General features: G+C 33.7%; 2 protein-coding genes across 2 annotated transcripts; one reads left to right on the forward strand and one right to left on the reverse strand.

Annotated features, from left to right (window-relative positions):
• The first annotated feature begins 476 nt into the window (after positions 1-476).
• On the forward strand, positions 477-6,440 carry LOC101210145 (probable glycosyltransferase At5g03795). Its single transcript, XM_004152376.3, has 6 exons — positions 477-704; positions 2,006-2,676; positions 2,773-2,903; positions 3,603-3,951; positions 4,153-5,078; positions 6,127-6,440. Exons 2-5 carry the CDS (start codon positions 2,218-2,220, stop codon positions 4,837-4,839), a joined length of 1,626 nt encoding a protein of 541 aa, XP_004152424.2. The 5' UTR covers positions 477-704; positions 2,006-2,217; the 3' UTR covers positions 4,840-5,078; positions 6,127-6,440.
• Positions 6,441-7,187: 747 nt separating this feature from the next.
• LOC101222521 (peroxisomal acyl-coenzyme A oxidase 1) lies at positions 7,188-12,319 on the reverse strand. The gene is made up of 14 exons (XM_004152344.3): positions 11,898-12,319; positions 11,685-11,793; positions 11,527-11,588; positions 11,130-11,339; positions 10,668-10,755; positions 10,423-10,585; positions 9,893-10,088; positions 9,276-9,473; positions 8,923-9,054; positions 8,534-8,654; positions 8,313-8,423; positions 8,065-8,134; positions 7,727-7,910; positions 7,188-7,634 (listed from the first exon to the last, which is right to left on the reverse strand). Exons 1-14 carry the CDS (start codon positions 12,033-12,035, stop codon positions 7,425-7,427), a joined length of 1,992 nt encoding a protein of 663 aa, XP_004152392.3. The 5' UTR covers positions 12,036-12,319; the 3' UTR covers positions 7,188-7,424.
• Positions 12,320-13,818: the final 1,499 nt, after the last annotated feature.

Here is a 13,818-nt window from a genome sequence, read left to right on the forward strand (position 1 = left end):
TCATTGCGAAGACCATTTTCAAAATGTAATAGTTTTAAAGAATTATAATGGATTAGGATTCACTAATTTTTTCATCATTAAAAGTAGTTCTAAAATTTCATTTTCACAATTATTTTAATTTAATTGATGAACGTTAACATGAAAAATTCAACTCAGTGGAAAATAGAAATAGAAATTGGAAGTATAACATACAACTAAACTAAAAACCAAAACTTTAAAAGTGATATAGTAATATGAAAAAACCTATTTAAAATTATTACCTAATATCATAATTAATTTATAATAGATAAAAATAGACTACTTAGTATATCTACGTTGATGTACAATGTACATAATAGTCTATATTGATCTGTGGTGAATGTACGAAAATAGATCAAGCAGTTGTGATTATGATTTTAATTATTTTAATTTGGTTGAGGCATTCTTTTCTTTAATTTGTACATTGGATCATAAGTCAAAAAAAAGCTGTGTGTATATATTATGCATAAGAACCGTTCCCGCATTTGTCGCCACTGTGTAATTTCCCTCCATTTGCTTCCACTCCCTCTGTTTTCCATTTCTGCTCTTCTTTTCTTTTCCCCTTCTTTCTCATTCTTCCTTCATTCTCCATCCTTTCATATCCTTTCCCGTTTCTGTTCTTCTCTGACTTCATCACCATCTTCATTTTGGTCCAGTTTTCTCTGTTTCCGGCTTTCTGAACCCAGGTATGCAATTTGATGTAATGATCTTGTTAATCTTTTTTTTTTCCTTTCTCCACACGTTTTTTTTTCATTTTTTTTTAATTTCTACTCGATTAGCATCGTTTCTGTTTAGAATTAATTGATTCAACTTTATTTCGACTTTGCATAGCTGAGAAGTACACGATTTTCCAATTTCCGTGCGACTTAAGATTTTGACGGTTGAGAATTATGAAGTTTTTGATACATAGAATTTGGTGTTTGTTCAATGGGTTTAAATCTTGTGGATGTTTAATTGGAGGGTAATAATCATGTTTCTCTTTGATTACTGCATTTTGATTGATACCCTGTATTCTGTATTTTTCATTTTAGATTTTTGGAATTTAAAATTGATTTACATATTTTTATAATAACTAATTGTGTTGGTGATATATAATTGAATTTACCCTTACCCACAAGCTTTTGGGTCAATCTACGATTTAAGAAATTGGGTTGTTATTTTCCATTTCTTCGGTTAGCTTTTAATAACAGAGATTATAAGCATGTTGTATAGCAGCTTCTTTCAACGGAGATTCTCTCATGAACTGATCACGTGAACTGTGTACCTATATTTTGTTCAATACAGCTCCAGACCTCTTTTCAGAGAAGTTACTGTTTAGAACTTCTCAAGAGGCGGAATTTTACCATTCATATAACCTTCAAGATCGAAACCTTTCACAACAACTGTAAGCAAGTGGAGAAGTGAAAGCGAAACTAATTGAACTTAATTGAGAAATATTGGTTAGGAGAACGGGGGATCACGTTTCTCTTATAGTTCTGATAGCCATAACTGAAAGTCATTTGTGACTTAATTTCCTTTTCCCTCTCAATGGAAATTAGATAATATATAAGATTTGGAGCATGACTTCCCTAATTAATTGAAACTAAATTCAAGATGCATATAACTTCCCATGAGTTCAACAACATAGAGGGAAATTGGAAGCTCTAAACTTGGTCAAAGCTATATATTTCAGTCAGCTATGATTAGGTTGATATATTTTTAACTTTTACTTCATGATAAACTCTTTTTACATCCTTTTGAAGTTTGAGTAGCCTTAAAGATATTCTTATTCGATGATTTTCTTTTCCCTTGATGGGCACTCAATGCTTGCTATATTCTGGGGTTTATTTTAGGCAGTAACACAAAAGACCTGTTTTTAGGAGAAATTGAATGCATGAAATAGAAAATCAACTATCCATTTCAAACATCTCATTTATATTGTACCTACTTTCGTACTTGCAGAAATATTCTGTTCAGTCAATATGACTTTAAAAATGTTCATTGGCAGGTGCTGAAGTCTCATGATATCCGACTGCATTCAATGAGACAGAAAACTTAATTGAGTCCTTTTAAGCTCTGACATCCTTTTAGATGTTGCCTGGCCTTGAATACTTGTTCCAATGGATTAAACTTCTATATCTGTTCTCACATCACAATGATGCAGTGTTCTAGAACTAGTCTTTCATGGATCGATAGGGTTGCAAACGTTGTTACAATGAAATGAATAAACTATTGCAGCGTTTTTCTCTATACGTAATGAGAGAAGTCTTTAGGATTTCAATAAGTAATAAAATAAATTGGACAAAAGTATGTCTTATTGGTGCCATTTTGACTGTTGGAGGCATTGCCCTTCAAGTGTTGATACTTCCTTATCCATTGCACACATGGTTCGTTTCTCGACCAGCAACAGTTATATTATATGAATCCATGGAGGAAACCATGGAATTAAATGAAACCCACAAGAATAGTACAGAAAGGGTCCCATTGATACTGTTGAACTCTGTTGTCCTGCAAAATGCTACAGATCAAATGGTTCAACTTGTTTCAGTGAATCAGGAGAGAGAGACATCTCCTAAAAAAAGAAAATCATCTAGAAGAAGGAAGCATACCAAATTGAAAGAGAAGCCAATTATTCTAACTCCTCCTCCTCCACCTAGGAGACCACCCTCTGCATTGGAGGTATGGCAATTTGGAATTTTATTTCCTTTTGTTTTAATGATAAAGAGTAAAGTTATTGTAATATTCTGATGACCATGTTATGTATATGTAATCCAGAGGCATGTTTGGTCCTTGAAGCCTGTGGAAGCACTTGCTTATGCAAAGGAGGAGCTTAAGCATGCTCCAACAGTAATAGATGATGCTGATCTGTATGCCCCTTTGTTCTTGAATGTATCTATCTTCAAAAGGTATTTGCATCATCAGTACCTCTATTTTAACTTAAATTTGTAAATGAGATTATATAAGTTAAGTATTTTATGATGTCAGAATCTCTTTTACTTTCTATGGTGGTGGGAGTCAGCTCATGCAAGAAATATTTGAAAAAACAGATAAATAGCGATTAGTATACCATATGGAAAGAGTTGGGAAGCCAGCATCTAAGTTCTAGGAAGCATGTATGATTCGCAGAGGGAGAAGAATGTTTCCAATAAAGTCCGCTTACTACATTTTTTTTTTATACATGATAATCCTCTGGATTTTGTCTAATTCCTTATACATGCCATTCCCCTTTTCGGTACTCGTAATCAACTTGTTGGTGATATATAATTAAATTTACCTTCAACCACTAGCTTAAGCTTTTGGATGAATTGGTGGTTTAATATGGTATCAGAGCAGGTGGTCTAGGGAGGTCCTGTGTTCAAGCCACTGCATTGTTGTTTCCTCCCCAATTAAAATCAATTTCCACTTGTTGGGCCTTTCAAAGATTTCAAACCCAAAAGTGAGGTAAAATTGATTCCACTTGTTGGGCATTTCAAATCTTTCAAGCCCACAAGTGAGGGGAGTGTTGGTGATATATAATTAAATTTGCCTTCAACCACTAGCTTAAGCTTTTGGATGAATTGGTGGTTTAATACAACTAACTCCTTTATATTTCCCCAAAATGTCAGGAGTTATGAACTGATGGAACTGATACTCAAAGTTTACATATACCGAGATGGATCTAGACCTATCTTTCACACTCCCCATCTGAGGGGAATTTATGCTTCTGAAGGGTGGTTTATGAAGCTGATGGAGGAAAACAGGCAGTTTGTCACCAAAGACCCAGAAAAGGCGCACTTATTTTATCTTGCATATAGTTCTCGTCAGCTGCAGACGGCTCTTTATGTGCCTGATTCTCACAACATGAAACCATTGTCAATATACCTGAGGGACCATGTGAATTGGATTGCTGGAAAGTATCCATATTGGAACCGCACACACGGCTACGATCATTTCCTTGTTGCTTGTCATGACTGGGTGAGAAGCCTATTTCTTCATCTCAGATTTCTTTGAGTGTATTAAATCACCAATTGACCCAAAAGCCTACATTTACCGATGAGTTATTATATTTAATTATATCAGCACTTAAACAGACTGGCAACTGGCAGAGATTGCTGAAGCCACTACTCTTATGGTTAACCATTTTCTTTCTTTTGATGTGTCACAAACTTTCTGCAGGGCCCCTATACTGTCAATGAACATAGAGAACTTAGCCAACACACCATAAAGGCTTTATGCAATGCTGATCTCTCAGAAGGGGTTTTCAAACTTGGGAAGGATGTTTCCTTGCCAGAAACTACTATAAGGACACCAAGGAAACCACTTAGGAATGTTGGTGGGAAAAGGGTATCACAGCGGCCAATTCTTGCTTTCTTTGCTGGGAACATGCATGGGAGAGTCCGTCCAATACTTCTGAAGCATTGGAATGACAAAGATGATGATATTAGAGTTTATGGACCTTTGCCACTGAGAGTCTCCCGTAAGATGACATATATACAACATATGAAGTCAAGCAAATACTGCATATGTCCAATGGGATACGAAGTGAACAGCCCAAGGATAATTGAAGCCATTTACTATGAATGTGTCCCGGTAATTATTGCTGATAATTTTGTGCTTCCTTTTAGTGAGTTTCTTGATTGGAGTGCATTCTCTGTGGTAGTGGCTGAAAAGGATATTCCCAAGTTGAAGGAGATTCTAACGGCTATCCCATTGAAGAGATATCTTACAATGCAGATAAATGTGAAGATGGTTCAGAAACACTTTCTTTGGAACCCAAAACCCCTTAAGTATGATTTGTTTCACATGGTTCTGCACTCAATTTGGTTTAGTAGACTGAATCTGTTTCCAATCCCTCGGACATAATACCTCTTTGATCTTCTGATTTGAATGAAAAACTGTGTAGAACCGAATGTCTTAACAGAGCTCAGGAGTTTACGGAAAAGAGTAATTTACTGTGGAGTAAGAAGAAAGTTGTCCCAAGTTTGTTGCCTCGATGTTGGTATTGTCTTGAGTAGAGTCTATATATATTGTCATCTTGATAATTAACACAACCACGCCTAAGGAATAGAATGGCACTCGGGATTCAAGCAGCATATGTACAGGTACAGCATAGATAATCGTTTGTTTTATGAAGCTTTATATTTGTTGTGTTTAGGAGTACTTCAATGCTTTCCATCGCAAGTACTGTTAAAATATTTGGCCTAAGTTGTAGAAAAATGTCCACGAACTTTGCTTTTTATTTCAAAAGTATTCTTATTGTCTCAAAAGTTCTTTTCACAAAATGTTTCAAAACTACCACATTGTTGTAGGTCACTACCATACTGTTTTAAGTTCCAGTTTCACTTTTGTAATTCTAAAGGTAGTTTTGAAATGTTTGTGAAGGTTTGGGATAATATTGAAAAGGATTTTTGTTGAAGGATAACTTGTGTCTAGATAAATAGAGCAATTGTGCATAGTGAAAAGATTGTCAAGGGAAAGAAGGTAAAGTAGAAAACAATTAGTGACAAAGGGGAAAGGGACAAATTTTTGAAGAAAGAAACTTTCATTGAGAGAGTACAAAGATTAACACTCTTGAGAGAAAACTCTATCACTCCCCGGTCTCAATACTCACTCATTAACTTTATTCACCTTTTTCTAATTTTGCTTACTTAAAGAAACATTATAAGACCTCTAGTTAGGAATATATTGGGGTAATTAGTATGATGAGGAGTAAGGGGCATGTAGTAATTAGACATTAAGTTTGTTAGGTTTTATAAACATTGTCAGACACCTTTTTTTTAAAGTTGTGGGGTCTTACAAACTTTCTGTTTATAGACATGAGATCTTTTGCGCTTCTTAAATCTAAAGTTACCTTGGATGTTTTATAAAGTCATCACTATTCATGGGAGTCTTCTAAGAAAAAGGCTAAGATATTTCTAGAGTAAAGATAAATCTAGAAAGGAATAATATATACATTTATGTAAGATTCTCCAAAAAGTGTCTAGATAGGTGTTGTCTTTTATCAAGTATGTGTAGAAAGTGGTTACATTAGCATCACCCAACACTGAATTTTCCCATTCTAATTCTGAACTTTTAGTTGGTAGTTCTCATGCTTTGAGTGTCAAACTCATGTAAGTTTCTGCTGTTCTTTGTGCTTATATGATATTGCAGCTGTGTGTTCCAGTCTCCACTGTACGAAAGACAAGGAAAAAGAAGACGTTGTCACTTCATATGCAAATGCTGCAGCACAGAGGAAACCTTTGTATTGTTGAAGATATACATACACCCATACACATTATACAAAGTAGATACTGTAAGTTAATATTTTTCTTGGCGAATAAATTACTGTAAATTTGATGGATTGGTTAAGTAAATAAATTGATTTATCAATACAGAATAAAGATTTGAGGGAGCAATTTACCAGATGTAGACTACTTGCTTATATAGATTTTAACGAACATCTAGTAAGATTTTCATTTCTTTCATGATCATCTTCTCTCACTACTTGTGGATTCATAATCTAAGATTAATTTGGTAACTATTTGGTTCAAAAGTTTTGCATATATCTTTGTTCAATTTTTGCTAATCCATCCACTAACTTTGACCAAAGAAAAAAAAACAAACAATGTAAGTCTTTACAAACCATTAATTTCAATAAGAATAATCTACTAAGCACAAATGACTTTGATCAATATACAAATTAGTTATTTAATAGTTCTGAAAATAAGTTATTTTAAAAGAAATTGAACCCAAAAATTTTTAACTGTTAATCTAAAGAAAAAATTCCAACAAAAATTGATTTTTTTATAAAAAAAAGTACATATTTTTTTCTCTAGTCATCAAAACATACTCTTCTACTGAAAAGAGAGACAGAGAGCTTTTATTTGTTAGAGGGTTAGAGGTGTTGGCTAAAAGTGTTGCTTGTTGATTGGCAAGTTAGGATCATAATTGATGAAACTAAAATTTATTCTGAGTCTATACAACTTGACAAATTTAAATGTCAAAAGTGATTTCTTTTTTATATTCTTTAATTAATACTCTATCTTGTTTCATTTCTCTTTATAAATATTTGTAACTTAAGTGATAAATCTTATTTTGGATAAAGCTTTAACAAATCTTTTTAATCCAATCATATTTTATTCTGTACCTTCTCTGAATTATTTAATCCGACTGATATGCATTCAATATATAAAATAACGACCAACGACAATAGATAATAAAAACAAAAGGGGAATAAGAAACTTCAACTTTTATTTTTTATTATTGACTCAGAAAAGGAACAAGTGTTACAAGATATCAAAAGAAAACCTACCTTTTTTCTTATAAGGAACTTAAAATTAGTAGAGCAGTAATTCGATCTAAAACAATGGCGAATTCATTCAGGAGTATAGAATCCCAGGCTGAATCCATTAACTTATTACAAATTATCAAGAGCATAACATTTTGTTACACCATACGTATTCAATTCTTCATAGCCTTGAATTTCTGAGCTGCTGCTTAAGCAATGGTTTGATATATTCGTGGTAGCCATCAGGCACGGCCGTGTCGTTCATAGGATCCTTCCATGCCTCATCGTAGAGGTTTGGGTAAACATTTCCATCATACCGGCCAAGAATTGAGCCGAGGTAATGGTCGGTGTAGTTAAACGCATCAACAAGAGCAACTGCATTTGGTCGAACCTACAAAAAGAGGGAATTTTGACATCAGGTTAGAAGACGGTTTCTCCTTCAACAACTAAAAGGTCAAGAGGGTAATGTTCTTGGGTTCAAACCTGGGCATATAGAGATCTAAGTTGATCATCAGCAAGTGAAGCCTGTTTAGGAGTGATGGTGGAAGTGGAAAGAAAATCACCCAAGTGTTTGTGTAGAGTAAACAAAGCATAAATGCTACAAAGTTTCTGCAGTTGATCTTTTACTCCATTTCCAGGTATATCTCCTTGAAGTTTCTCAATGAATCTGAAATCCAAAGATTTTCGAAATAATCAGTAAAGGAACTGAGAAGCAGGCTGAAAACACGAATCCCGAAAATTGGGTTATGCTCTGTATGTTAAAAGACCAGTTCAAAAGAATCAAAGCTTTCAAGGATTTGTGAATCTAACAAGAAACTTACTTGGCGACAATAATTAGTTGGCAATGTGCAACTGCAGCCTCAACTAAACTAGGAGAAAGTTCATGAAAACCTGCAGTATAATAAAGGATAATGAAACCTCTACAAGATTAGGAGAACAATAGCCATCATGTACACAAGCAAATTGGTCGAAGGAAAAAGAAAATTACAGGTTGGTTATTTCGACATTTCTTAAAATACTGATTTTTCTTAATGAAATCCATTTTTCATCCAGGGAGAAGCAGACACACCTTCTTCTTGGTTGGTAAACTGGCTAAGTCTTTTGGCACATTCAACAGACATCCTAGCTGACCGTACTTCAAAAGCCTCGAGAACGATGCTTGGGTTTAACCAGTCCTCAGCTGCAGAGAACCAGAATTGACAAGAAAATCAGTAAATAAGTAACCAGGTCCCTGTGATTTTTATTGTAACTTCACGTCCAAATATTTATCTCTTTTTTATAACAAATTACCTTTCTGAACTTTGCAAGTGGATTCCATCAGATGTTGAAGTCGTCCCATATAAGCTGTTGTACCAACGGGCTTCTTCCCAGACACCAACTGGGATACGGTCTTTACGAGAAATCGTGCAACCTATATATAATATACAACATAAGTTTAACAAATCTAGTTATATACCCTCGATAATAGTCAGCTGAGGAAGAGTTCACATCTAGATTCAAACGCCAAAATCTTATGGATTGAAGACAACTTGAATGATTTAGTTCATTCTTCCAGCAGAAATTTGTTTTGGTTTTCATTTTCTTTATAAGGAATAATCAAATAATAAAATAGAGCTTCCCATGTTGAGAAGTTTAACACAAAGTCACAATTATAACTCTCTTAAAAAGTTGAACCACACCTGTAAAAGTAGCACAACATTGTCTCCTTCATATGTACAGGCAGGGACATAAACAGCAAACAACTCGGGAAGCCCACTGCTACAGAGGTAGCCATGGCCACCGCATAACTTCCTGCACTCCTCGATCCCATCCTGCAATTACAATTTAAAATTAAGGTTGAGAGTAAAATAAAGGTGGTGCTTGGTAATACAAATGCCAATAAAACAATTAAGGACCAATAATTCTGCTAGTAGTCTAAAGAGGATAAGTATAGGATTTTCTTAGAAAAGAACTATGGAGTTGAACATTTCTACATTATGCTCACAACCCAATGGTTGGTCCTTGAGAGGACTTGCAAGAGAAAGACACTCACAGCAGTTGCAGCCGTTGTGATTGACTTCAACCCTGCAGTGCATGCATGAGCCTCAGGCAAGGTTGAGAAATCGTTGGCAGCGAGTCTCTGAGTCACATCCGTGTATAGCCATTGTAACCACTCACCAACAAATCTGAAAGCATAGGCAGAAGCCAGCAAAGGGAATAGCCTACTTTGTTGCGTTTTATAGTTGATCACCTAAAAGATCAAACACATGAGAAAACATTATTCATCAACAATCTGGCACAGCAAACTAACGTCGTCGAGGCAATTTTTTCTATGTTTTACTTCTAACATGGACATTAAGACAGATTGGTAATTGTATACTCAACTATTTGTATTTATGTTGGTCTTGATTTCATGAACCCATATGGAAAAAATAATTGTGATGAGTTGGTTACACACAAGAAACTAGCAATAATTACCAGGGGAATTAATCAGAGCAGAATGTTAATAATTGCAGGTCGAAACCGTAAAATAAATAAAACTCTTGAAAAGAAAAACAAATATATCTAACTAGATACAAAATTGACACAGACTAGTTAACGTGACTACAACAGCCTAAATTAATGGTAATTACAAATATACCCTTAACATAGAATCTTCTAAACTGATACCTGAGTTTCCACACCATCCTGTGATCCAAATTGTCTACGAACAGCACTGTACCTTGTTGCAATACAGACTGCACGTGATAAGGCATTTGAAGCATCAATTACAATTGTCTTTCTAACGTATACCATGGTGCCATAAACTAGTTGTCGAGGAACATCTGATTGCACATATTTCCCTTCCCTTGTTACTTGAGAAAACCTGTGAAGTTTAGAGCCAACTTTAGAAGGCTTAATCGACTGAATGCATGATATATATGCACACCACTTAGAGTGTCGTTCTTTCTGTATTTTCTTTGTTTTTAAAATTTTTGTAAAATTGAATAATAGAAATAAGATTCGCTATGGCTCATCCCTCAAACAAGAAAAATCAAGCAATAAGAACCAACAAGGAAAATGATCCCATTCCTATTCCCAATAGATAGACACGAACAATGTACAAGAAAAACATAGAGAGATATAATATGATAGTAAGGAATAGGTGACAGAAAATGAATAGATAAAACAAACAAGATAAAACAGAAAATAGAAATAACCTCATCAACAGTTGGTTCCTTGGGATGCGGATGTGATCAAAGTGCATGACCCCATTATCCATAGTATTGTAAGCTCCATTCCCGAATTTCACACCAATATCTCCAATGGTTATGCCTGGTAGAACTGAGTGATCATCCAAACTCCTTATCTGGACTATGAAACCTACAAAATGGAAACTTTCTGATTAGAAATAATAAATAAGGATCAAGAACTAGAGGAATGAAAGCATTCATAGTGTGCATACCATGCACTCCATAATCTCGACCGTTGGTAATAAGACGAGCAAATACAACTGCATGTGTTGAAACCTTACCCAAACCACCAGGCCACCACTGTTCACAAGAAAGAAGGAATGAAAGTAAGAGACAAGGAATGTGCGGCATATTCTCATACCTAAATACAGAGGTGCCAAAGTTAAAACATCAATGTTGAGTGTGAATACCAACTATCAACCAAAAAGATATTATAAACTACAGTCAATTTATTGGATTACAACTCTACAGTTGATCAAGGCACCAAAATAGCAAATTTAATTAAAATTTCTCTTCATTATCAATCTAATCCATTCAATTTACACACCTAAAGGAAACAAATTCTTTAATTATTGGCACAGAAAGATGAAACAGGGTTTGATACAGATCAATCCGATACAGGTAAGAGGTAACTAACTTCCCCTGCCTGAATATACAGTTACCACTGTACTTACTTTGCTTGAGGTTAGTGTAGGACTGTGTATGACAAATTCGTCTGTCTTTGGATCAAACGTTGCAGTTGTCTCAAGCCCTTGAACATTTGAACCATGACCAAGTTCGGTTTGAGCATAGCAACCAATTATTTGCATCTTATATGCCAATGGCAACCACTTCTGTAGCTGCTCCTCAGTACCTTGACCTTTAAGGAACGGAACGAACATTCCCTAAAACAAAGAAAAAAACAGAGAATGAGAAATGGAACATTAAACGAAATTCCAAAAGTTTAAAAGGCAAGATGATGGAGACCGATATTTATCCACAGAGTTGTCAAACAAAACAAAAGTCATACAGCCAACAATTTAGCCTGTAATTGTTGTTGTAATGCCAACAAAGAGAATAGAGTCAACTGACCCAGTGAAGATCCGTATATGCTGGCTCATCCACAAAGAACCTTAATCTACCAGCTTCCTCCTCTAAAGAAATAACAACACGAAGTGATTAAATGTTCAAGAAAATAAGAATACAATACAACATAATCCACATAAGGAGCTCAAATCAAGTAGTCATACCAGAAAGTTTAAGCTCAATAATCTTCTTCCATGCATAAGCTGCTTTCCTAAGAGTGTTCTTAAACAATTCCTTCCTTGTTAAATGGACCCTATTGTCCTTTCGAAAGGCCTTTAAACCAAAAACATCACACAAAAAATCCTTTCAATCAAATGAATTACAAAAATTTAAAGAATGTACAGAAATTTAAAGACTGTGGAACAGAAATTACTCACCGGATCATTAGCAACCAGTCGAGACATTCGATCAGATACCTCAAACGCTTCACGAGAACCAGCCCAAACGATCTTCATGTCATTAACGTCGAATTGGGACCTGTTCCTCTCATGGGCAAGATGATCAACACCCTCCATTTGTTCGTCAAAAAGAATTCGAAAACCCCACTTCAAAAAAGAGCTTAAATCAGTGAAATCGACGACCCCAGATCGAAAAATAACAGAAATTGAATATTCGATGTCGGAAATCGAAAACGAGCTGCAAAATCTCGGCCAAATGGAATGGAGGTTTGTGGGTATTTAAAGAAGAATGATTCTCAATATCCCATTAGGAAAAGAAAAGAGATAATACTCCGATCCACACGACTTGTCGGTCGTTGTGTTTCCCAATGAAAAGGTCTTCGGTTTTGATTTTTTTTTTCTTTTCCAATTACAATTTCCTTTTTTGTTTCCTTAATAATTTTGATTACTATTCGCATTTTAAGCTCGTGTTCAATGTTCATATCGTTTGATCTATAGATCTCTCTGTCTCTATCTTTTCGTTTTGAAAAGTTTGAAACTATCTTGATCTTCATCCATACATCTCTAAAGTGGGTTTGGGATTACCTTTTTCACATTAAAATAGTCTTTCTTTCTTTCTTTGATTTTATTTCATGAACAAAAATCATAGATTATGGGTTGAATTAAACATCCTACGAAGAAAAAAAAATCCTTTATTACCACTTTTTCATGATATTCTAAACAACTCCATGTGAAAAGTGGTAAAGAATGAACCTTTATAATATATTAAATTTTATCAACGATAAACATTAATAAACTTTATAATTGTCTATCAATTTCAATTTATTTTATTACAGATAAAAAATGTTCTTTTTTTTTTCAATATATGATAGAAATGATCGAACATCTAATCTTAAATTAATAGTTTCTTACACGTGGATGGACTATATTTTAGTTTCACCACAAAAACACTTTTTATTAAATCATAATTATATGCATACATATATATCATTTTTTAGGCTCTTTAAAAAAAAGTATGGCTTTTCATTATAAAGTGTAATGTGTCTCTCCACTCTTCACTAGTGTAGTTTATAGTTTATCATGTTCATGCTGGGCCATTTGAAGAGACACTTAATTTCTATAAAAGACCAGAAGAGGTATGTTTACAAATCATTTCAAAATGTCTCACTTTTTCACTAAAATATGTCTAATAGAGCACACACTTAAATTTGTTAGAAATTATTCGGTAATTATAATTCCACGAGTTAAAATAACTAAAAGAATTTTTAACACACACAAAAAAAAAAAATGTTTTGATTGAAATCTTAGAAAAAAAAGTATTAAGGATTAGAATAATTTACTATATATGTGACGTTTTAGTCTTTTGAATAATATAGTTGCATGCTATGACAATTCAAATTATAAGAATCAAATTACGGTTATGGTCATCTAAATTTAGTTTTTTCTTTTAATAAAAAGATAAATTCAATTCCCAACGGTTTGATTTATTTGGGCATTTAGTATAATAATAAAATTTCGTGAAAATTTAGCCTTTGTAAAATTCTTGTTCAACTTTTGTACTTTTTTTTATAATATATTACTAAATACCTTTTTCCAAATAGTTTAATATGTAAAATAATAGACATTTTTCAAAATAGTAAAATTTGGCAACTATTTAAAAGAATAACAAAATTCATTCAAACTTCTACAGTCAATTTAGATATTTTGATATATTTTTTTTAGTATTCTAACAACATCATTAAAAGTAAAAAGAATTAATAAGAAAATTATATTTTGATAGATATTTTTAGACAATTTTAAAATTTAATGATATGTCTAACTTATTTGCTTTTATCCTTTTTAATTTATTTTTATAAATGATTATCTCAAATATGTAATTAGTGATATTTATTACTTACAT

The sequence above is a fragment of the Cucumis sativus genome, chromosome 5 (assembly GCF_000004075.3).
Source record: "Cucumis sativus cultivar 9930 chromosome 5, Cucumber_9930_V3, whole genome shotgun sequence".
Classification (NCBI taxonomy): domain Eukaryota; kingdom Viridiplantae; phylum Streptophyta; class Magnoliopsida; order Cucurbitales; family Cucurbitaceae; genus Cucumis; species Cucumis sativus.